This window comes from Photinus pyralis, unplaced genomic scaffold (genome assembly GCF_008802855.1).
Source record: "Photinus pyralis isolate 1611_PpyrPB1 unplaced genomic scaffold, Ppyr1.3 Ppyr1.4_LG2, whole genome shotgun sequence".
In the NCBI taxonomy this organism is placed as follows: Eukaryota; Metazoa; Arthropoda; class Insecta; order Coleoptera; family Lampyridae; genus Photinus; species Photinus pyralis.
In genome coordinates this window covers 17,436,367-17,460,976 of record NW_022170403.1, presented here as the reverse complement: position 1 = coordinate 17,460,976, position 24,610 = coordinate 17,436,367, and the positions used below count along the sequence as shown (strand labels likewise).

At 35.2% G+C, this 24,610-nt stretch overlaps 1 protein-coding gene across 1 annotated transcript in view; it reads left to right on the top strand.

The window, feature by feature from the left end:
- Positions 1–2,358: 2,358 nt before the first annotated feature.
- LOC116164879 (flocculation protein FLO11-like) overlaps positions 2,359–24,610 on the top strand; it is a 35,647-nt gene continuing 13,395 nt past the window's right edge. The window contains exon 1 of the mRNA XM_031479126.1: positions 2,359–2,803. Coding sequence (XP_031334986.1) covers positions 2,441–2,803 — 363 coding nt within the window. The 5' untranslated portion in view covers positions 2,359–2,440. The remainder of the gene's footprint in view (positions 2,804–24,610) is intronic.

Sequence of the window (24,610 nt, the reverse complement as noted above, 5' to 3'; positions counted from 1 at the left end):
CATTAGAAGTGAGGACAATTTGAATTTACCGCAAATCAAAAAAATTATGAAGTTGGTACTAACTGATGATCATTGATTTAATTGCAGTGGTGTATCATCATGCTTTCAGTAAATCGTTTACTTATTTATAATCTACAAATACTGCTTTTGTTTTACCACAAATTATAAACTAACACTAGACACAGTCACGTTTCTTACATACTTTAGTGCATCAACCCTAAAAATTGTTCCAAATGGAAAAAATAATAAACCGCAAATGGTACACAACAATTAACGGCGACACTGGTTTCTTAAATGACAGTCATGACAGAAAAAAATTACTAACGAAATTCAAACCGTCAATCTAATAATGCAAAAAATACTAAAACCTTACGCGCGAAATTCAAGCGATCATCACTTCTAATGAATCACCCGGTACATTATACTATAACTATACTACTGTGCGATCAAAAATGAGTTGCTGTCAAGTCACCTTTGGAACTTTTGTTTACATGGGAAATATTCAACTTGAACTTCCAAAGGCGACTCGACAGCAACTCATTTTTGATCGCCCATTACTTACGTACCGAATGGGGTTAAATGTATTGTTACCGATCATAAACTAAAATTTGACACTTTGCAAGCTTGCGACAATATATAGCACACACATTATAATAAAGGTCTCAACTTAACCCGCACCCTCTGCGTATTGTCACAAACTTTAGTTTTACATTAACACGATTAAAAGTTCTACTTTGCGTAATGCACGGCGGGTATCAGGAAAATTTAATCGATTGCCTTAAATAAATGCTTGACACAATTTCATTTTAAACACGTCGTCTTAAAATATGCGGAGCAAGCCATTTCTTACAATATTCACTGAAATGTCAACGCGTTCCGCGTTGGCGGTGCGACAATGTCATATTTAGCAGTTCATTGTTCTTAATCCAAATATGTCAGGGCGATTTCGATTTAAAAAATTTAGTACTAATTGGTGGTGGGTTAAACGAATCGATAATTACGAAACAAATGAAGAACAAAGCGGGTTTGTGGGAAAATGTAATTATAAACCGCACGGTTTTTGAGGGATAAAAAAGACTAAAAAGTATTACCTCAAAAACAAGTGCAAATGATCACATTGTGTAACTATTTGGAATGACTATATATTACTTTATTTTATTTCCAGTTGAACGAACAGACATGCCTTTCAGGTGCAGATATTTATTACTATAGGAAACCCTCCAACGAATAGTAGTCGCATTGTGTCAACGGTAAACTTGAAAATAAACAGGAATACATCGCCTGAATTTGCTCAGTATAAAGAGATCATTCCGAAATGCAGCTTTGTATATGGCCAATTCCGATTAGTTTAATTAGTATCTACCTATTAACAGATGGCATTCAAATTGTGACAATTTATTTAGAATTATTCGGAGTGCTCAGATTGTTTATAAGGGAAGAAAAAATCCTGATAGTGAATTTTTAAAAGTATCTACGTATTTAATTTAGGGAACTAGATATAATACTTCAAATCGCGTTTGGTAAATTCACCCAGGAATACTGGCACTCTCTAAGTTTGTTTCTCGGAATATTCGCCGTCGGAAAATTTCAAAATGTCATTATTGCACCCAAAATGAAATATACTGCAACATAAAGTGATTGCAACCACCTTAATTTTAGAGGTGGAGAGACTTTTATGGCGAAATTCTGTATACTTGTACGTATACTGTGAACCCACCATATCTACTATTCATATTAAACGACCGTGAGTGAAATTTTTCTTATTACTGATTGCCGGCGAATCTTCCTACATCATTTAAACTATGAGTGACATTTGCCCATAGATATTATTTAAGAAGTTATATCTTTAGTATGATATATTATTCGTTCGGCAGGTTATATTCATCCGAATTATTTTCCGTTCGTAATGTTGTTCGTTATACACCATCCCCTGCTTTATAAATAGGGAAATACTCTCTTGAAAAAAATTCTTTCCTTTTGAATATATACGGAAAAAAACAAGAATGTATTTAGAAAATTCGTATAAAATTATTAAAACCGCAAACCCATTTCCAAGGGTCTATACTTTTCATACTCGTGTTCTAATTTTTCTTTCTAGAAAAGTACATGACGATTTACAAACTTGAGTAATATCTTTTCCAAACGTCAAAATAAAGGACTTCGAAATACCTTTCAAACTAATTTTTAAGGGAATGACCCTGGGGGGCAGAGGGTGAAAGGCGGCGGTGAAGTAGTTTTTGGTTAAAAAGTTGTCTTCCTTGACAAATATTTTGACGTGTCTCGGCGTATTTTATAAAAATTACTTACTTATTAGGAATTTAACAAAAGAATGTATTTAAATTTAACGACTACGTTTTTGTTTCAGAACAGAAAATGTCGGACGAACCAGAGGCGGAGTGGAACATGTTTGGATTGAAAATCGGATGGGACGCATAGAATTATGAATCGCGACGAAATTCATCACCTTCGCGATCGTCTATTGATGCTTGCGGAATGTTCGAATCCCCATAAACCGCAAAATGTAAAAAGGAAAACGAGAACGGCGACAATACCCCCTAAGGCACGCTTAAAAGCGGGTCCCAAATGGAGTATGCAGGACTTCGTTAGAAGGGATCCTGGATATACGCCGGACATAGAACATTTAGTATTTCCGTCGAGAAAAATCCACTCCCAACAAGAACCTACGAATAATCCCGCTCCCTCGAAAACTCGATCTCGTTTAGCGGAAATGTTTGCTTTAAGCCGACACCTTCAACAACGATCGACTGACAGGAATGTTAAATCAAGAAATACAACGGTCAATGTAAGTGCCTTTTTCTTTCATAGTTCAAAGTATTGATAGCTGTCTTGTTGAAGAAATATTTCCGTTTTAACGTGTGCGATCAAAACATAAAAATAAATAGGCAAAGTAAAGAACATATCAATTAAGGTATGTACTTATTGGAAAGATGCCGATCGAAACGTATCTTTAGTAATACGGCCACTTTTATCAGTTCACACATTTTTATTGCTACAATACCGGTAGTACCTAAGTGTTTGAAACTAAATTAATTATATTTACTGAATAGTGCTTTGCTTTAGGGCGATAGTTTCAGTACAATTTATATTCTTACCTATTAACTTGGCTTCTGTATTCGTTACGCATTCTTGTAACTATCTTACTTATCTCTCCAATATTCCCACATGTTTTATCCGTTCACACTTCGTCAATAAGTTAAACTTATGCCCAAATTATTGCCTATGATTTTACAGGATCTACTGAAACAATAGGAAGTCTGCACAATGTGTAGTAAACGAAAAATTATACAGGGTGTCCCATCAGGGCAATATTTTGGGAAATTAAAGTAGAGGTTATTTGAAATCAAAAACGCTACTACTATATCTTTATTCTCAACTGTTTCGATTTTATTTTTTTTATAAGGCGGCTATAAATCAATTGTCTCTAGTCAACTATAGTCAGCTTGAGGTAACAATTGAGTATAAATAAACAGTGCATCACTATACATTATACAAATTAAATGTCGTATTAATAATATAAATAGAAATTATAAAATTACGCAAAATTTAAGAAGAGTGGTGAAGTGCATTAACGTACAAGGTGTAATTTTTGAGCCCTTGATGCAATCACAGTGCTTCAAAACAACTCAATTGTTACACCAAGCTGAGTTGTTTTTCCATAAACGATTTCCAGTCGGAAGCAAAGTAAGTCATAATGAAACCGTTTCATGCCCAACAACGTGCGTGTTGTGTTTGCAATTTTCATTACTTCTGTTATTCTATTATGTTATGTCGGTTATATGTTCGTTATTTAGATTTGGATCCAAAAGATTGGTTTTGCGGAGCTATTTTAAGAGTTGCAATGGGTTTGCATATAAAAGAGGTTGATCCTCCTTTCTTTAGCATAAAATTTGGCCTTTTAAGTTAAGTTGGAAATTCTTTAGCAAAATGATTACCTAACTGGCCTCCGGCTAGCCCTTGACATACATTTTATGGTCACGTACTGAACATTTCCCCTTTTTCCTCAATGAAAATCAACTTCAAAGAGGTCGTCCATTAATCATGTGATGCTTGAAATGGAGGAGGGGGAGGGAGAGGGAAACATCGATTATTATACCACTCACCTTCTCCCAGACTCAGACCTCCTAGGTGATAGTGTTAGGACTTTTACGTTGTCTCTTGAGCTATCTTAAGTTACAATTTTAGAGGTTGTCGTCTGCTAGTTCTTTTATTTGAAGTAGTCCATTGAATTTATAAGTTATAAATTCATTATAAATTCAATGGTAGCCCAGAAACAAGGTAAATTAAAGACATCGTAAGAGTGAATTAGGTTTATTCGCATAGGCGCCGACTTGACAAAATTTTTGGGGGGGCCCAAACATTTTTACGTACCTACCTGCATAGGGTATCGGGTTACGGGTATAAGTAATTTAGGAACTAAAACGTAATACGTAACGATAACAATAGAAAATTATTAAAACATCACCATAACCCTAACCGACAACCGTCGACTTTTAACTAAAACCAGCAAGTACGAATTTTTGCATTTTTAAATAATGCACTTATCGTAGTAGGTGTAAGGTGCAGGTACCTATCTTTATCCTTTATCTCAGAAAGAAAAACTATGACGTCACATCAGGAGTCAGATTATTGCTTCTTAGAAGTGTCAACGGTTTCCTGCTTACTTGGGACGGTTTGTTATTGCATTTTTGCATTGAGGTAGAGGTATAAAGGTTTATTGTTGAGTCTAAAGCTGATTATGCAGTTTCAAGATTTGGTGTAAGTAACCACGAATACGAATACGGTATATAATTGTCACTTATTCAGAATTAGGGAAGCTGAGCCCCTCCAGTATAAATATTGGAGGGGCTGAAAGTGCTCGGCCACCCCTAAGTCGGCGCCTTTGTTTATTCGTTATTTAACATTGTGGAAAGACACTTCATTGACATCCAGACAAACATTTTACAATAAATGCGCCTCGGCAATTAGAAAGAGTACCGGCGTTCCAGAATAATCAAATGGCATTTTATACCAGCGCAATAATAAATTAAAGAATTTCAAGCTTTTGCCATTTGGAAAACCAACAAATTATAGTCAAATTGCCACTAAACTCGATAAGGACTGCATCGAAGGACAAACTCGCGGTGTATTTCCAACACAGAATCGAGATTCAGGTGTTTACAATATAAATAATTACTCGGTGGTATTAGTTAGGGTACTTAGGCCAAGATGAACGTAAATTCAACTATTTGGAAGTCCAGATATTTCGAGTGCCTATATCGCGACTCTTCCTCAGTGGCACCACTGTGTGAAACATTTAATTCAAACATTTGTAAACAAATAAAGCGTACCTACTTACAATGTGTGATGAAAAAAATCCAGACAACTTTGGATTATAAAATGGCGACATGTGCCAAAATTTCTTAATAAAACATTGAAAAAACAGTTTACAGCTACACGAACAAGATTACCTATACATAAATGATGGTAACAAAGGTTGTCAAGAACAATTAAAATTAAAATTAGCCCCACATGTACTCATTACGTACAAGCATTGAATAAAAATACTTTTTTTCACGCTCTTAAAATAAAGTACATTTTCCATCAATTTGCGTGCATAAAGGGTGCGTTTGTTTCGTCCTCTAGTAGCGTGAAAAAAAGTGCCGTAGCGGTTCATTGTTTACGCATTTGAGTGACAATTCAACTCATGTATAAAAAATCGCATAAGCCACAGTGCAATTGTCACTTTGACAGCGGCAAAAGTTACCTGCAACTTTTCCAGCGACAAAATATGCACTACACCTTTTCCACTTTTATTCGAGAAACTATCAAGTTAATTTGAGAAAGTATCAATTGTATTTCAGAATAGTAAAATGTATTTGAGAAAACAACAAATGTAGTTCAGAATAGTGATTTGTATTTGAGATGGCATCAAATGAATTTGAGAGTAGTAAATTGTATTCAAGAAATGGTAAAATTAAGTATTTGAGAATCATTAACAAAATCACATGTATAACATAGCCTGATGCTGCTGCTGCTGTTGCGGGACTACATACAGTAGCTGATTCTTAATTATAATTCATTAGGAATAATATTACATTCTAAAATACAATAAAATTAATGATACTTTCTCAAATACAATTGACTATTCTCAAATACATTTGATGTTTTCTCAAATCCAACTGATTATTCTCATCTACTTTGACGTTTTCTCAAATACAAGTAACAATTCTCAAATACAATTTACAACTTCTCGAATAAAAGTGGAAAAGGTGTAGTGGTTTTTTCACTTATTCAATTTCGGACCAATTATCGCATTATCCTTTCCCAGATGACTAGTTTGACGTCCGTCAATAATTGATTAGTTTGGTGAATTTCTTGTTCGTTAAATTGTCCTGGGTTGTTTAGGTAATGAAAATCTGTTTCCTAGCAATTAGACGAGAAAAACTGTCAACTAATAAAAATGCGACACCGCAGGTGTGGAGCATTTTTAGGTTGACAGTTTTTCGAGTTCAATTGCTAAAAGGAAACAGATTTGAATTGCAACAACCCAAATTTACTCGGTTTAAATACAAACCTCGAGTGTAATTCGGCAGGACAATTTAACGAACAAGAAATTCACCAAACTAATCAATTATTGACAGACGTGAAGCTAATCATATGGGAAAGGATAATGCGATAATTGGTTCGAAAATGAATAGTGAAAAAACCACTAGTGCATTTGTCGCTGGAAAAGATGCAGGTAACTTTTGCCGCTGTCAAAGTGACAATTGCACTGAGACTTATGCGATTTTTTATACATGAGTTGAATTGTCGGTTAAATCACAGCCGTCTATAATTACAAGCCGTGCTGAGAATTATGGCAACACTGCATGGTAGGCCGATTTCCTAATTCAACTTGACAGATGTTGAGTGTATTTTATATGTGTTTTGGGTGTAATATTCCAATTTACCTGTTTTAACAGAGCGAAATTGCGACAATTTGTGTTACTCCCTACGAAATGAACAGAAATTATTATTCAGGTAAGTTGCTAAACGAAATATATCGATTTGTTGTCATAACCTCTAAAGCAGGCTACTCCTTACTAGACCCTTTACAAGCACTTTTATTTGTTCAAAGTACCTGTAAGAAGCTCAAATATGACCTACACACTACCTGGTACTTAAGTACGGTAAGTGTTTATCGTGAAAAAATACAATTAGTTTGTATTTCAGGTATTCTAGCACGGACATGTCAAATCGATTTTCTGAAGGAACCTTTCAACTTATTCCCAAGAGTTCATGGTACGGGAATTTGAAGTCTACGGGGCTCCCCTCTTTAAAAGCTTCGTACCTAGACCCACTGGAGTAGCGACTGGCTTAAAGTCTGCCATTCCGAATGACACTTGGTCATTGATATAACCTCGCTGATGCGCAGCGATTTACTGTCCTTTTACCGAAATTAAGTGCTCAAGCGTGTACTTCACCTCGACCTCTTTCGATAGAAGTTCACCAATTTGGATGGAAAACACATTATGATGCAGTTACCAATTTACAGCGGTCCGAATTTTAAGCTCAAATAAAAATAGTACATTATACATCAAGGGAGAGAAATGCATTATTTTTCCCGCGGTGCGATTTGTAGCCAGAGGGCGAAGCGAAGCGGAGCCCGAGGGCTACAAAGCACCAAGGGAAAATGGCATTTCGCTCCAGAGGTGTATATACTATTTTTTGCATTCGCGTCGACGTTTACCTATACTCTTTAAATGAATTGATGGTTCTTTGAAGATTATAACCACATATTAATCAGGTTAGTGGAGAATTAAGTATAACCGTGGCAACCAATAAATTAAAATTTAATCATGTTAGTCGAGAATTCAGATAAACCATGGCAACAGATAAACAAACAATGTTTGCTGTTGAAAAAGTGCGTGAATTAAAATGGAAGTTGCGGGTTGTTCTGAAGAACCTTATGAAATTACAAACGCCGCTAACGCTGCTGTTGTGAATTTACTACCTGATAAGTCGAAAAAGTTGTATGAAGCAGCATATAAAGGTTTTAAAGACTGGTGCATAGAAAAAGATGTCGCGACCGTCACCGACAATGTTATGTTGGTTTACTTTAGCGAAAAAGCCAAAAAGTACAAATGTTCAACGGTATGGGCACAATATTCCATGGTGAGGTCTTGTATGCTCATTTACGACAATGTTGACATCAACAAATTTCCAAAATTGATATCATTTTTAAAAAGGAATTCTGATGGATATTCTCCGAAAAAATCGAAAATATTTAATAGAGAAGAGGTGGAAAAATTCTTGCTTGAAGCTGACGATGATACCCATCTTATGCGAAAGGTAAAATTGCGTTTACTTAACGTATTAAACATTGCTAACCATTTCCTCTTTAGGTTGCGTTGAGTTGGCATGTCGCACTGACGAATTCCTTCGACCTGGAACTAACCATGGACGATTTTTTGTTTTCTACAAGAACGGAAAATGTACTCAGCCGGTTGGGAAAAACACGCTTGGCAAGGTGCCAAATATGATCGCCAATTACTTAAAATTACCAAACCCAGAACTCTATACGGGGCACTGCATGAGGCGTTCCTCCACCACTCTATTGGCGGATGCTGGAGCTGACATCACCACTATAAAACGGCATGGTGGGTGGAAGTCCACCACAGTCGCGGAAAGCTACATTGAGAACTCTGTGGCCAACAAAACGAAGATTGCAAATCAGATTATTCAAGGTAGCACTACCTCAAATGTCAATATAACATCGGGAGCCAGTTCTGATTCGAATCTATTGATTAATAAAATTCCAGCGGTAAATTTTACAAAATGTGAAAATATAACGTTTAATTTAAATATAAACAATGTACCTTTTTAAGTTTGAGTTAATATAACCTATATAAATATCAGGGAGTTTTCATTATCATTATTTCTCAAGGGACTGAAATGCAATTTCTGTCCCTGTTTTGTGATCATAGAAACGGATTTTTACCCTCGCGAGTGCAAAAATGTTATTATCCATTTTTGTAACTAAATAATATATATGCACAATTGTAAGCTGCCTAAGTATCTTTCTTCTATATTAAAACCGCCAAAGCGAAACACAGGAGAAAGGAAAATGCCATTTTTCAAGAGCAACAAGACTCCATTAAAACTTACATCGGCCCACCGATTGACTTTCGAACAACGTTGCCAAACTTCTCAGCATGGCTTGTAATTATAGACGGCTGTGGTTAAATACAAACCTCTTGTGCAATTATAAGTGAAAAAAAGTAACGTAACGTGTCATTTTTTTAACGCAAACTATTTAGACAAGAAACATAGGAGACCGCCGTTGCTATGATACTCGCTGACATTTGTTGATAATTACAAGTACGTATTAAGTTCATCTCGCGGTGTTTTGCGTAATTTGTGTGCTTGAACGATGGAAATGGACAGTGATGCGAGTTTTTCATGCACTTCCGAAGAAATTATGAACGCGGCAGGTATCGCCACCTCCAATCTGTTACCCGAAAAGTCCAAGGACCAATATTTGAAAGAATATGATTTATTTATGAAATTGAGAACCGAAAAACACGTGGAAGTTTTAGTGAAAGGGGGTTATTTTGTTATTTTGAAGAAAAATCAAAACATTGGAAGCCGCCAACACTTTGGTCGACCTATTCTAAACTAAAGGCTACACTGTTAATCAATAATAATGTGGATATACGGAAATACTCAAAGCTAATTGCTTATTTGAAGAACAAGTCCGTTGGCCACAAACCCAAGAAATCAAGGACATTTTCTGGAGATGAAATGTACAAGTTCCTTCACAATACTTCTGATGAACAATGGAATCGCAGGTGCCCTCCGCCGTGAAGAACTATACAAGATGACTGTGGAAGATATTAACGATACCGGACATGTGCTTATCATTACTATTCCGGATCCAAAAATACATATTCAACGTCGATTTAACGTAATTGGCGAAACAACTCAGAAAAACCTCAATTTAATAGATATTTACCGGAAGTATAAATCTCAAAGACCAAAAAATATAAAAACTAAACAAATATCGAAACGGCAATTGCAAAACCCAAGTTGTCGGTATAAATACCTTTTCTAAAATTCCATCAATTATTGCTAAGTACCTCAATTTACCAAATCCCGACAATTATACCAGACACGCATTTAGACGATCGTCTGCGTGTTTACTGGTTGATTCTGGAGGAGACCTAATTCAACTAAGGAAACACGGCGGTTAGAAGTCGAGCGCCGTTGCAGAAGGATACGTCGATGAATCTTTTCAAACGAAAATGGACAGCGCGAGTAAAATTTTTGCAAATCAAACTTACCGAAATATTTCCAACCCAATAATCTCCACTGCGCATAATGATATTCTTAAAGAGGTTGACGAATCTGTCAGTGTCACTCATTTAATGCATGTAAATCCAGCAACAGCTTCAAGATTCAAATTGTTAATGCCACTAATATTGCACATTTAATATTAATATTTATAAATAAAACCCATCAGTGTTTTGTTATTCTTATGCTTTAATTTTTTTAGGTACGAACGTGAAAAAAGTTTTGTATGTATGTATTCGTGAGTAAAGTATGTTTTTCACTCGGCGGATTTGCCCACTTGCCTTCGGCTCGTGCGGCAAATCTTCCTTCTCGTGAAAAAAGATATACTTCACTCACTTGTTGCATAAATAACTATTTTTTTCACTACTAGCGTCTGGTGACATGATTATTAACCTTTTTTCTACTTGTAAAGTAGGCTTTCTGGGCAGTTGTTTAAAGTGGTTAATAATGTGGACATTATTAACTAGTAGCATTGAATAATATTCAGATTTATTATTCAATGCTAGTAGTCAGTAATGAGAACTGTCACGCTGTAACTTTTAGAAAACACAACCCGAAATTGCGCTCAATAATCTCTAAAATGAATAATTGCCACCATCCGCCATTTCCAGAGAAAATTACATACCTAAAATTATCACATTTTGAAAAAATTCGAACGAAATTACTCTAAAAAAATATCTCAGTGACAGAACAAAATACGGCATGTTTGACTTGTACTTGTACTTGATTGACATGTTAAATTAATAAACAAAAAATTCTGTCCAACCGTTCACTTTCTTATCAATATAATATGTTAATTTAGAGGACTTCAAGTACTAGTAGTGAAAAAAATAGTATATATACCACGGAAGAGAAGTCTATTGTTGCCTTCGCACCTTACACCCCTCGGCGCAAGAGCCTCGAGATTTAATCTTGGTGGTCAGATAAAAGGTAATAATACTGGACTTCTCTACTTTGATATAGGTATAATGTACTATTATTCAATGGTACAAGTGTGTAACAGGTGGCTGGTTTAAAACTACGTACGTTAAAAATGCACTGAAATTTAATACAAGATGCCATTTCAAAGCATAGATATATAAATACCTAGATACAGCCATCCTTAACAAACGTACGTCGGTTTTTAAAAAACATATCAAAGAAATTTGTACATCTCTCCATTACTTTCTTACCAAGAAGAAACATGTTCTATCTCTTTTTATTACATTAACCACTATGTCGTACGCGAATCGGACGCTTAAAACAAACTTAGCGCGTCCGATAAATCATGTGACAGTTGACACATTTCACGATCGCGCGAAATCAAATCTAACTAAAAATATTCGCCCTAAACATGATGGGCGGTTTTTTCACTAAATATAATGTAATTATTGCGTTTATTTATGTTGTAAAGTCTCAAATCTGATAAATTTCTGTGTGATTTGTACTAACAATTTGATTGACAGTTATAATAAATAACGCGAATCTTGTCTTCCATGCTCAGGGTACCTCTATAAAGGATAGCGCTATACGTAATTAATGTGCCGAAAGTGATGGTAATAGATGGTACGTCCTTTTGAACTATGTTGGGGTATGGCTGTATCTATGTATTTATATATCTATGTTTCAAAGAAAGACGCAGTGCCATCTAACGGGTCAATCATGTATCTTAAATATGGGGCCAATTCAAAAAGCTGACAAAATAAAAGGGTTAGAAAAAATAAAAATGACAAAAAAATGATATAGAGTTTTATTTTTTATCGTGCCTCGCTCGTTGAAAGCACTTGACGAATTACATCGAACTGCATCTAAAATCATAATCTTATTAAGTGTATTAAAAGAATGCAATTTTTCGGTTCATAGTATGCGCACAATTCATTGCAAGATTAAAAAAACGTTGTCGATAGCTCTCATACTATTCACTTTCTGTAAAAATTCCATAAAAGTATAGTAAAACGTAAAACTACATATAACGAATCATTCGCCGCCGCCGGACAGATGAAAAACTATAGAGAGCTCAGACAAACGCTTCAGATCATGCTTTTTCGCTATTTTTACATCTTTTTATGAATTTATAAGCGCTGATGCGTGAATATATCTTCTTATGCTATTTCCGCATATTAAAGACCTAAATTCAAAATTTGTCAACTGTTACAAATTGTGTGAAAACAATACATAACATATCATCATAATTTAGCACCCCTGCTCACAATTTGGAAACTTTAACAAGATCAAAATGAATGAGGGAATTCTTAGGTGAATATTGCATATATTTATATTTTATATGAAATTTATTTGTATGTACCTTACTTAGATGATAGATCGTATAAAATTCTCGAAATACTGTCGCACCACACTGCGGTAGTTGCGGTTTGCATAATAATTGGGTAACTATGCTATGCTCACATCATTTGCTTGTAATACAGTGTATCGATTTTGAGGGTAGATTGGGTATGCATCACCAACTTTTCATTAGCATTCCAGGAAAAGGTAAAGTGACCGATTTGCAACTGTCAATGGAATCTATATGCGCTTTTAATGTATTTTGTATGCACCAAAATGTTTCTGTTGGGGCTGTATTTCTTCAAGCTATAGTACTTTTAAAGTCATAATAAATCATAGCCGTAAAATGTTTACACAAAATTACACAAAATCACCTCTTCCTATACGATGGGTAAAGCTATAACTGAAAAGTCGCAAATTTTACGAACAGCAAAAATTCAAGCATTCCATTATAACAGATTTTATTTGTTACTCAGTTGTAAACGTTGATTAACAAGACAAAACGCAAACGGGTAAACGTCATGTTTAAACGCTACTAACTTGTAAAACTGACAGCAGACCTGTAAAAATTTTACAAGTTAGTAATCTAGTAATTTCATTGGCCAGAATTAATGCGAAGTCTCTGTTACACGGATAACATGATATTTTAGACATTTCTTCAAGATTAATTTAAGAACTAATTATTTAGCGTTTACTATTGTTTACAAATGAGTAACAAATAAAATATTGTACATTATACGCCAGGTAATAGTTTTTACTGGCTCTAGGAGATGACAGGCTCGCCTGACGGCTCGCCAGTCAACTTCTCCTATCGCCAGTAAAAACTCACTTACCTGGCTAATAATGTAAAATACTATTACTTTCTCCACTAGTCCCTATCAAAATCCCTAGTAAGCCAATGCACAAATCTCTTTCTAAAATAATAAAATATTTGCCTCGTTAACCTTATCATATGGTTATAGGCCCCGTGTGCAAAAACACCCATATTCTATCCTTGTTTCTGTCCTAATTAACTTGAAGCAGTTCGTAAAGGTAGTTGGCTACATCTTGATTCTCTTAAATTGTGCCAACTGGGGAAGACCAATTTAATTTTGGATTGCGCTGATACAATTTATTTGACTTGGAGCGAAAGGATGAGCTTTAGTATTTTATATTGTTTTCACATTTACCTTTGCAAATAAATAAAGCAATAAATGAATGTACCTAACTTATTTGTTTTGAAGTACGGAAATAGGTATCTAGAACAATGTGGTATCGGAGGGTGGCAAAAGTTACAATTAAATAGACACCCTATTCGAAGACCGAAAATCCTTTAGGCGAGAACTAATGGAACTGGTCTTATAGTTCCACTCCATGTAGCAAGTTGCAATGGAATTGCAATAAACTTGTTCTCTTCCCAACTTTTCTGCTTTGTATTAATTATGTAAGATCTTACTAATTGTGTTAAAACTCGCGCTGCGAAACTGTGCACAATTATTACATTAATTATAATCATAATTGAAATGCGAAGTTCCTCTTGAAAATGTTTATTTTATAACACCCAACGCGTTTAAACATTGTGTTTTGTGAGACATATCTAAGTATCGCTATGTGTATGCGTTCAAATTCGCGGTTTATTTCTAATGAGATTCATTTCGATCGACATCTTTGACAAACTTGGGAAATGGCACTCGAGATTAGAAGGCGCGACAACGTAAATGTTTCCTATTTATACATAGTTTGGGTTTGATTTCATATTAGGCCCTTGTGTTGCTGTGAACTTGGAAGGTACGAAATTCGAAATGGTTACGTGTTTGTCATGTTATTTGTTGCGCCAATCCACTGCTTGGAAGATTATAATTTTCCCAAATATCGACATCGACACCGAGAAACGAAAAATATACACGGTCATCTAGAATTTGTAACCGTCCGTTACAAAATGTCACCCAAAAGTGGGGCTGTAATATGAGGTCCGTTACAATACAAAGAATATTATAGAATAAAAGCAGATTGATTTACACGCTCATGATTGAACGGTACTTGGCAACGTCTCAAGTCAAAAACGTCAATTTGCGACGATCTCGCACAATACACAAATTACAAATTGGTATCCTATTCATTTATTTTTAGCTAAATGAAAATGAAAGCCTGCACGAAATTTAATTATAAGATTTCTCTTCTGTATAATCACTTGCAGGATTAAATGAATTAATTTAGCTTCAGTTTATAATCAACTTAATGAATTACGTACGTAACAGCCCATTATCGGCATTTAAAAAGGTCGAATCTCGTACCGAGTTGCAAACATGCCACAGCTTAAAGTAGTCTCCCATTTTAATTGGATTCAATCAATTATCAACGTGACATCTCCTGGTCGAGATTCAAAATGGAAGAGGGTAATCATAACGGTAATTTAGTCGATGTTAATTCAAAATAGACGACCGGTTTCGGCCAAATGTCGTCTTCTGGCTTAAAGATGTTAAAGCAACGCGAAGAATTGTATTATGCATTTAGCGAAAATTAATACCAAAGCTCAAATGAAAAAATCAACACCAAACAAAAAAGATATGCCAAATTACACTTTGTTGACCAACTTCTCACTCAGCGAATGACCTTGAGCAGGACTATAAAAACATAGCGCTATGTGTAGGTAAAGAGTCATTCCTGCCCAATCCTGCTTCACATTTGAAAGGCAGCGGACCTGCCAAAAAAGTTATACGTATTCATAATCGAAAATCAGTGGTCGCACCAAGAAACGAATTTATTTGTTGTTTATTTACTTGCTGGATTTTGGAAAAATTACAAGTCTTTTTGAAAATCATCAAATTTCTCCCGTATTCCATCTATTCCTCTACACAAAGACACGTAGTGTCCCAGATCACCACAAAGAAATTTTTAAAATGAACCACTCCTTTTAATATACAGGGTTAGTTTTTTCATTTTCATTAATGGAAATCTCGTATACCGTGATAGAAGGCCGCTTAAATGGGCAAAGTCAGTAAGTTATACACAATTGTATGTCAATTTATTTTTCCTTGTTTCTTGTAGCTCCACAAAGGACAAAGTTATGGCCAAAAAACAAAAATTGTCATTTTAGAAAATGCGTTATCAAAAAATCATTTTCTACAACTGTCAAAAAAATTCACAGATTTCGCACTTCATGCAACCATCGGAGACATTGGAAATGACAACCGTATCTCGCCATATGTAAAACACAAATAACCCTTATTCACCCGGAATCACATGCTCCACTCGCTCGCAAGTTTGCTCGTGTAGCAAACGTAAACTTTCTGAATAATAAGCGTCGTAACATGCAACTATCACGGGAGTTGCGCGAAAAAAATTTTAGATTCGAATTAACAAAACCCTTGCGTAAGCACCGAGGTAAGCACCGTGTCGACAGTATCCACGACTTTTCCTGAACCTACCGATTGCGGTCGAGTACGGTACAATAATCACTTGATTCGACAGCGTGTCTTTTTTTTTCAACGAAAACTGGTAACTTCATGACGAATGTCAAAGCACAAAGTACTAGATTTTTAAACCGTTAATTAATTAATTAGCAGTGTTGCTCCTAGCAAGGTGCCCAAAAACGTGAAAACAGTGAAAAATTAGTACATTAGGCAATGAGCATTTAATGATGGCTATTAAAACACGAGTAAGGCTCGTCTCGTAGTGGATATGAGTGTCTTAATAGCCATTAAATGCGAGTTTCCTACAATATTTTTTTACGACTATGATGAGCTTAGGTATATAAAGAGGTGATTCCAGGATGGCTTCAAAATCGGTCCAAAATTTGGGTTTTTATTGTGTGCAGGTAGTGAAGAAGTCAGGGATCTTAAAGCATGCGGAGCAGGATGCGGAGTCATGTAATGCGTTCTAGCGGAGTGTCATTGTCAAATTTAAAAACCGCCGATTGGAATCTTTCTAATACGTTTGTATGGGAATTGGGAGAAAACACAAATTTGCTCTACCCAGCAGCTGTCAAACCTAATAAAATTATTATTATTAAATGACCAATTTGATTTTCCTAAACTATGCGTTGGTATCCCGTGATGCTGCAATTCTATTGGTCGTAAACTTGTATCGTAATGAAAATCTGTATCGAAATGACGTTAAGTACATATGGTAAATGTTTAATACCGGGTGATTCATTAGAAGTGAGGACAATTTGAATTTGAATTTCCCGCAAATCATTTATTTAATTGCAGTGGTGTATCATCATGCTTTCAGTAAATCGTTTACTTATAATCTAAAATACTGCTTCTGTTTTACCACAAATTATAAACTCACACTAGACACAGTCACGTTTCTTACATATTTTAGTGCATCAACTCTTAAAAATTGTTCAAAATGGAAAAAGTAATAAACCGCAAATGGCACACAACAATTATCGGCGACACTGGTTTCTTAAATGACAGTCATGACAGAAAAAAATTACTAACGAAATTCAAACCGTCAATTTAATAATGCAAAAAATACTAAAACCTTACGCGCGAAATCCAAGCGATCATCACTTCTTCTAATGAATCACCCGGTATATTAATTAAGGTATAGAGGAGTAGAAAAATACTTAACTATTGTAGGTACAATTAGTTTTGAAAGTGATACTTTTTTCATGAATTTGCAAATTCATGAAAAAAAGACACTTTCCACACACGAATTTTTTTTGCATAGTGATCCTGAAAACCCATAACTGAATAATATCATTGACATTTCCGATTTACTGTCACTGAAAAATTAAGCTATTGTTCATAGACCGGACTAACCGCCATGCAAACGTATAGTAAAAATCGTGCAAAAAGTCGGCTACTTGACTGGAATTGCGCAGGAATGACTCTTTACACACAGCGCTATGTTTACAGATTACTACTCAAGGCTATTCGCTGAGTGAGACGTTGGTGGAAAAAATTGTAATTGGGCATAACTTTTTTGTTTGGTGTCTGCTGATTGTCTGATTTGAAGCAAGACTAAGCAGGAATTCAGCACTAAACGAAGGCGAATTTAACACCTCGTTCACCGTCTTACGCCTACATGTCCAAAATCAGAGACTTGTTACTACTAGACCGCGCATAGCTCAAGTTGTATGTTGTCAACATGGTAGGCCACCCACCGAACTCGTAAAGGCAAGAACTTTCGCGCTCCAATCTACACTATTTGTTTTTGATGGGATTATATCGCTGAACTGGGCTAGTTTTTCAGTATTTTTTAAAAATTCTTTGCTGAATCGAAAGCGCACACTTTCTAAACACATAATGTTCTCAGAGGAGTTTATAAACGGTAATAATGAAATAAATGTGATCTAGTGAAAATTTTCGTATAAGGTATGTTTTTACCGGATAGTTACATCTAGGTATAGTTACGTAGAATGGAATGGAAACAGCAGAAAAGCACAAGAATATTTTGAGAAACAATCTTTACGATAGTGTAACAGCACTATGAATTTGTTTATTCGGCGTCTTTGTTGTACGTCGCGCAGAAATCTGAGAAATATCCACGGATGTGATTTGTTTTTGGCACTTCAAGATCATATCATCATCATATACAGGGTGGTGACTTGCGTAACGCATCATAGGGATTTCAATGTAAAATTCATAACATGCGATTATTGGCTCCCCAAATTAATTTAGAGCAAAAATGTATTAAGGTTTTTTGTAGAAAAAAATTTTGTACGTCAATCAACCGTATTAGTTTTCAATTTTTTGCATAAAAAAGACGGAAAATTGGAAAAATAAAACCCCATCTTTTTCAATAATCTGTGATGCCATGGAATTTTGTAATACAAAAACTACGCCAATATCCGTCATGCCATGGAATGTCTGCTATAAAACAAATCAAATTCTATCAAAAAGTATTATATTTAGACCAGCGAATTCAACATAAAGAAAGACCAAATTACTAAAAACTGTTTCCTAATATAACAATTTACAATAAATGTTCGAATAAGTCACCATTAACTGCAAGACAGTAACCAAGTCGATCATAAAATCCATTTCAAACTGCTGCTAATTGATAACTGGATATCTTTTTGTTTTAGAAAATTCCATGGCATCGCAGATTATTGAAAAAGATGCGGGTTTTATTTTTCCAATTTTCCGTCTTTATTATGCAAAAAATTGAAAACTAATACGGTTGATTGGCGTAAAAAAATTTTTTCTACAAAAAACCTTAATACATTTTTGCTCTAAAATAATTTGGGGAGCCAATAATCGCATGTTATGAATTTTACATTGAAATCCCTATGATGCGTTACGCAAGTCACCACCCTGTATATCATAATCATGTCCTGCAGGCTGCAGTGAATGAACTTAATACTGAAGGTATTCTTTACAATACGTATTCATTACGAAAATAAGAAAATAAACGAAGTAGATGTCCATTCCATTTTACCATTGAATAAAATCTTTATGCAATGATTCTAGTTATTTCGACTGGTTATATATAAGATCTTGGTAACTGGTTCGCGCTTTGCCTTTATGGGTATGATGTGTTGCCTAAACATGTTGGCAACACTCTTTTATACGCGAGTGGCATTGTATGCGCGGTCTAACAAGTCTCTGGTCCAAAATGAGTAGGTGTCAATTGAAAAACTGCAATGCGTTTGCCTGCATTTTAGGAAGAGGACACCAGATTTTTCACGTAAAGTGGAATATGTTTTTCTAAAATAAGTTTTATTGAAGTTATTTTTGTATTGTACTGTTTTTGTCTGGTTTTCCTGGACTGCAAAAGGAAATTAGATTGTCAAATTATCCATACATCACATAGGTACCAAAACGTGACAGGTACGGAGTGGATTGTGTTCTTACTTTTACGAATTTTATCTGACATTGTACGAAATGTCAAGTCGAGTTTTTACATACTCTCCGACTTTTAGTAGGAGATATTTTGTAATAATCGGATTCAATTCGCGATCTTATTGCAAATTTTGTTCTAATTAAATATATACCTACCTTAGACCTTTTTTTGCTTAAAGTCTCGACGGAATTTGCGTAACAACACCAACTCAACGTTAAATCCTGTTACTGTTTCCTTGGGAATTGAAAACTCTTTCTTTCAAATGTACCTATCAGCAGAAAGCTCTCAAGCTTTTCATTTTTTTTAACAATTTAGCTGTCTTTGTAATCACTGCTAAATTTAATCCGCCAGGAAAAATGTACCAAATATATTTCACATAGAACAAAAAACCGATTACTTTATTAATATTAAAGTAGAAGTAAATTAGTACATAAAACTTGTCAAAGCTTTTTGCAAACAAACAATTCTAGCCCTGAAATTAATGGCACAGTAAAACGCTTTCGTTAATTGGAAAGAAGTTAAATTGAAAATGTTCATTTATTAAGTTGTGAATTTGAGGAGGATAGGTGCGTTATTTCTCCTTCAATATTTGATTTTCTAGGCCATCTTGCGCCATAACGTAATACGTTTGACGTTCTTCGCACAGTTTCAAAATGAAAGGTGATCAATCTTGGTGGTCACTTGTCAGAAAAGTTTTCTTTCCGACTGATTGTAGCTCGGATTAGTCCAAAGTATTTTTCTTTATGATGTGTTAGTAAATCGCTTTAAATTGGCAGTCGGTAAAGCGAGGTCATTATTTGTGGATAAGTCATCGTAATTAGTGTCTGCTAATATAGCTAAATCCTTTTCGCTGTTTTATCCTACTCCGTTTTCTTTTTATTTCGCCAAGTTATAGTGATATACCTTAAACTACATTCACCTTGTCTCATTTCATTACTTTTCGGAATTCTAATGTACGAGTAAATTTTTATTAAGTCGAGGTTAATGGAATTTATTTTTTGAATCGCTTTTTTTTAAAACAAAGGGATGGTTAGTGTTTTTCATATTTCCCCAAACATGAAAATTAATAAATTCGGCAAACCAAAAGAAAGAATGGAGAACAAAACATACTTCTGTAAATCTACTCATTCGGCAATTTTAAAATAAACATATAGAGCTAGAACTTATAGTATGTTGACGTAGGATTCAATTCATTTTTAAAATATTTCGCTCTAGGTAGGTACGTTAAGCTTTTTTTAAAATCATTCATGTTTTTTAATGCATTTCTTTTTCTTCTCCAATATTTGAGGACTTTAAAAATGCGAAAGCTGTTAAACTAAATAAACAATTTAGTACAAAATAAAGCAGAATTTAAATTCGAACATTCGTACAAAGTATCACATACCTAACTACTTTCTCCCTTATCAAGTCTTCTATAAAGTTTATGAAGTACATCCACAATCCACACAAGATTAATAATACAGAGGAAGAATAATAATAATACAATATTACAAGATTAACAGCTTTCCACGACTCAGCAAATCACTTGCTTAAAAAATTACAATTTCCATCCGCATATAAAGTAATCTAATCAGCGTGCTTCCCGCACCGTTCGCCCTTTATGATGCAAAATTGAAGCTATGAAGTGGCACCGAATGCGTAAGTTTACTGAAACAACTCTATATTATGGCACGTATTTAGGAAATTTTGCAAGTAAAGGGTGTTTTTTTAAGCCCGATAGAACTTTAAACATGAATAAATAATACAAAAAACAGCTTTTGATAAAAAAATTTATTTTTATTGGAAAGATCAAAATATGACATTAATGTTAAAAATTATTTGAGGCATATGCCCACCGCGGCTGTCCCTGACGAAACGAATTCTGTCAGTCCAATTTCGGGTGACTTTTTCGACCATTGGTGCCATTATGTTATTAAACACACGAACACTGTTGGCTTCCAAGGCGTGCAGGCGAGTTGCTGGTTTATTAGCATACACCGATGACTTTACGTAGCTCCATAGGAAATAATCAAGAGGTGTCAAATCGCAGAACCTTGAGTGGCCACTTCACAGGTCCATTTCTTGAAATTTTCTTGCAACTGCTCTAAAGCCCAATCCCCGAAAGAACGCTGCAATCGATGGTCTTGTGGTTTTAATTCCTGCACCAACTGTTATGGATGTAGCCCAAGATCTTTGTGCAAAATTTTCCATGTAGTGGACGGACACAGCCCTACCTGCTTAGACCGACGACGAATAGACAGTTTTGGATTTTCTTGCAAACATTCATTTACAGCGGCAATATTCTCTTAAGTGCGCACATTTCTTCGACATATTAATTGGTGTTACTGCATACTTTAGAGAAAAGGTGCAACGTAATCTTCCCACAGTCCGACCAATGGCTAGTTCAGATTATGTATGCCATAAAATTCACGAAGGCGTCTATACGTTTTGCGAACCGATGACTGATTTTCAAAGTAAATTTGAATAATTTGATAGCGTTGTTCAAGAGTGAGTCTATTCATGATGATTTGTCACACTATACTAAATTTAAATGTCACTAATCGTGGGCAAACTGACAGCTGATTTCACAGACATCGCGATGGAAAGTTCTATCATGCTTAAAAAAACACCCTTTATCTACATATCGTTGAATGAAGGAAAGAACGGTTTAGTGAATTTGATGTTATCGTTGAACCACATCAGGCTTTGAACGCTTTAACTGCGGTAGTATACCAAAACCAGGGGTGGCTACCAGGATGGTGCCACGATGGACCACGCAAATAAAAGAAAAAATATCAATTAAAAAAAAAAGCCCTTGAATAGCTTTCGACGTAATGCCCCAATAGGTATTCTTATTGAATTTAAGAAGCGCCGAGCGGAATGCGGTCGAGCAATTTTTGAGGTACAGAGAAAATCCATTCACTGCATCTACACCTTTTCCACTTTTATTCGAGAAACTATCAAGTTAATTTGAGAAAGTATCAATTGTATTTGAGAATAGTAAAATGTATTTGAGAAAACAACAAATGTAGTTCAGAATAGTGATTTGTATTTGAGAAGGCATCAAATGAATTTGAGAGTAGTAAATTGTATTCAAGAAATGGTAAAATGTATTTTTGAGAATCAATTGAAAATGAGAAGAAGAAAATCACATGTATAACATAACCTGATGCTGTTGCTGCTGTTGCGGGACTACATACAGTAGCAGAATTATAAAAATTTGATTCTTAATTATTATAATTCATTAGGAATAATATTACATTCTGAAATATAATAAAATTAAATGATACTTTCTCAAATACATTTGATGTTTTCTCAAATCCAACTGACTATTCTCATCTACTTTGCCGTTTTCTCAAATACAAGTAACAATTCTCAAATACAATTTACAACTTCTCGAATAAAAGTGGAAAAGGTGTAGTGAAATCTAGGAAAAAATAGGAGCGATATCGAGAAAAATCTGTCAAAACTATCCAACGTTTCTCCGAAGACTGGAGGGTTCCGTAACTACGAAACCGATACAACGAAATATCGAACCACTTTTTAACGACCATTTATTTCAACCTTGCAAAATACATATAGTCAACAAAAATTCATTCATGTCTTGGGCATCGCATTAATGCTCTTGGTCTATTTCCCAACGATCTTACTGCATGAATAACGATTTTGATATGTTTTGAGCAAAATCCATGTGGCCGCCAAAAAGATATCAAATTCATGTCTTGGTTTTTTTCCCAACAATCTCTGTGCAAAAATAACGATTTTGGCATGTTCTGAGGAAAATACATGTAGCTCCAGAAAAAGAATTTAACATCTTTGAATCAAACATACGCGGTTATCATAATATGCACATGTGATTTACTCTCTAGCGGTCAACATAATGCGTTTAATGCATTTGAAAGCTTCAAATTCATGTGAATTTTGCTCTAAACTTTTGACCTAGACCTTAGGGAGATTTTGTTCCTGTTGAGCCAGCTTCCTGAAAATCAATAACGTCCTACCTTAATGTGCAAAGTAGCCGTACGCTAAATTTCAACACGATCGGCCACTTTTAAAAGGAGTTATAGCGCACACAGACGGATTGATGGACGGACGGGCAACAATACAACACTATTAAGCCTCTGAAGATCCTTAATAATCTGCCAGAAATATCAAATATCGTGGCAGAGCACGTTTATAGTCAGTAGCTCGTCAAACTACACTGATGCTTTCGGGGAAATAACATATGAAAAGGAGAGAGAATTGCCTAGCTTTGACACAACGAAAGAAAGTCTTTTAAATTATTACAACTCTGGCTGGCAAAAATGTACTGACCCTTTAGAATGGAGAAAATCCATAAAAAAGTCTTTCGATGCTAGGCCTCTGGTGGCAGTATTTTTTATATATCGGGTGCATCCGATATGACCTGTGGGCATGGGACCCTGAAAAAAATGTTTAAATATAAACTAAAAGGGAGCTTACACAAATCTGTACAATCCTTCATGGAAAACCGGAAATTTGTCGTTTGGATTGGTAATATCTGCTCAGATGAGAAAATTGTGTTCCACACGGATCGACATTAAGTTGTTCTCTGTTCGCCATTGCATTAATGAAATAGGGGATATGGACTAGATCGACAGCTGTTTATATGTTGACGACCTTATGGTATGTTGTAGCGGCAAGACAATGAATGAAATAGAACGTAATTAATTACAGAGATTTGTTGACCATGTATCCGAAAATGCAAATATAGTAGGTTTTATCCTATTAGAGGAAAAAACGAATTGCGTACACTGCAGACTTCGTAAACCCCATTATGGGCCTGTATTTTCTTGAACAGTCGAACTATCAAAATAGCACTGGAAGTCAGGTTCTTGGGCATGACTTTCGATTGCAAACTGAGATGGGCAAATCACTTGGAACGACTGATCACAGTGTGTAGAAAGTCGCTTGCACACCCCAAATGGAGAGCAAACCCCAAAACTCTTCTCGATGAGTATAAAGCCCTGATTTTGTCACGAATAGACTATGGGTCGTACGCATATCTTACATGCTGTGATACAACGTTAGACCAACTAGGCAAAATTCAAAAGCACGTCCAGGCAGGTGCAGATAATTGGGCATCGGCCATAGCGGAGTTTATTCAAACTAGGAGTGTGTTACAATGGTTGCTATCGTTGAGTGATGTTGCTATTCTTTCTTGGGTCCTTTCTTTTGCTTAAATTTATTATAACCATAAGAAACGTTCGAACACCCGACCTTCCGGCTATGTAGCCTAACGATC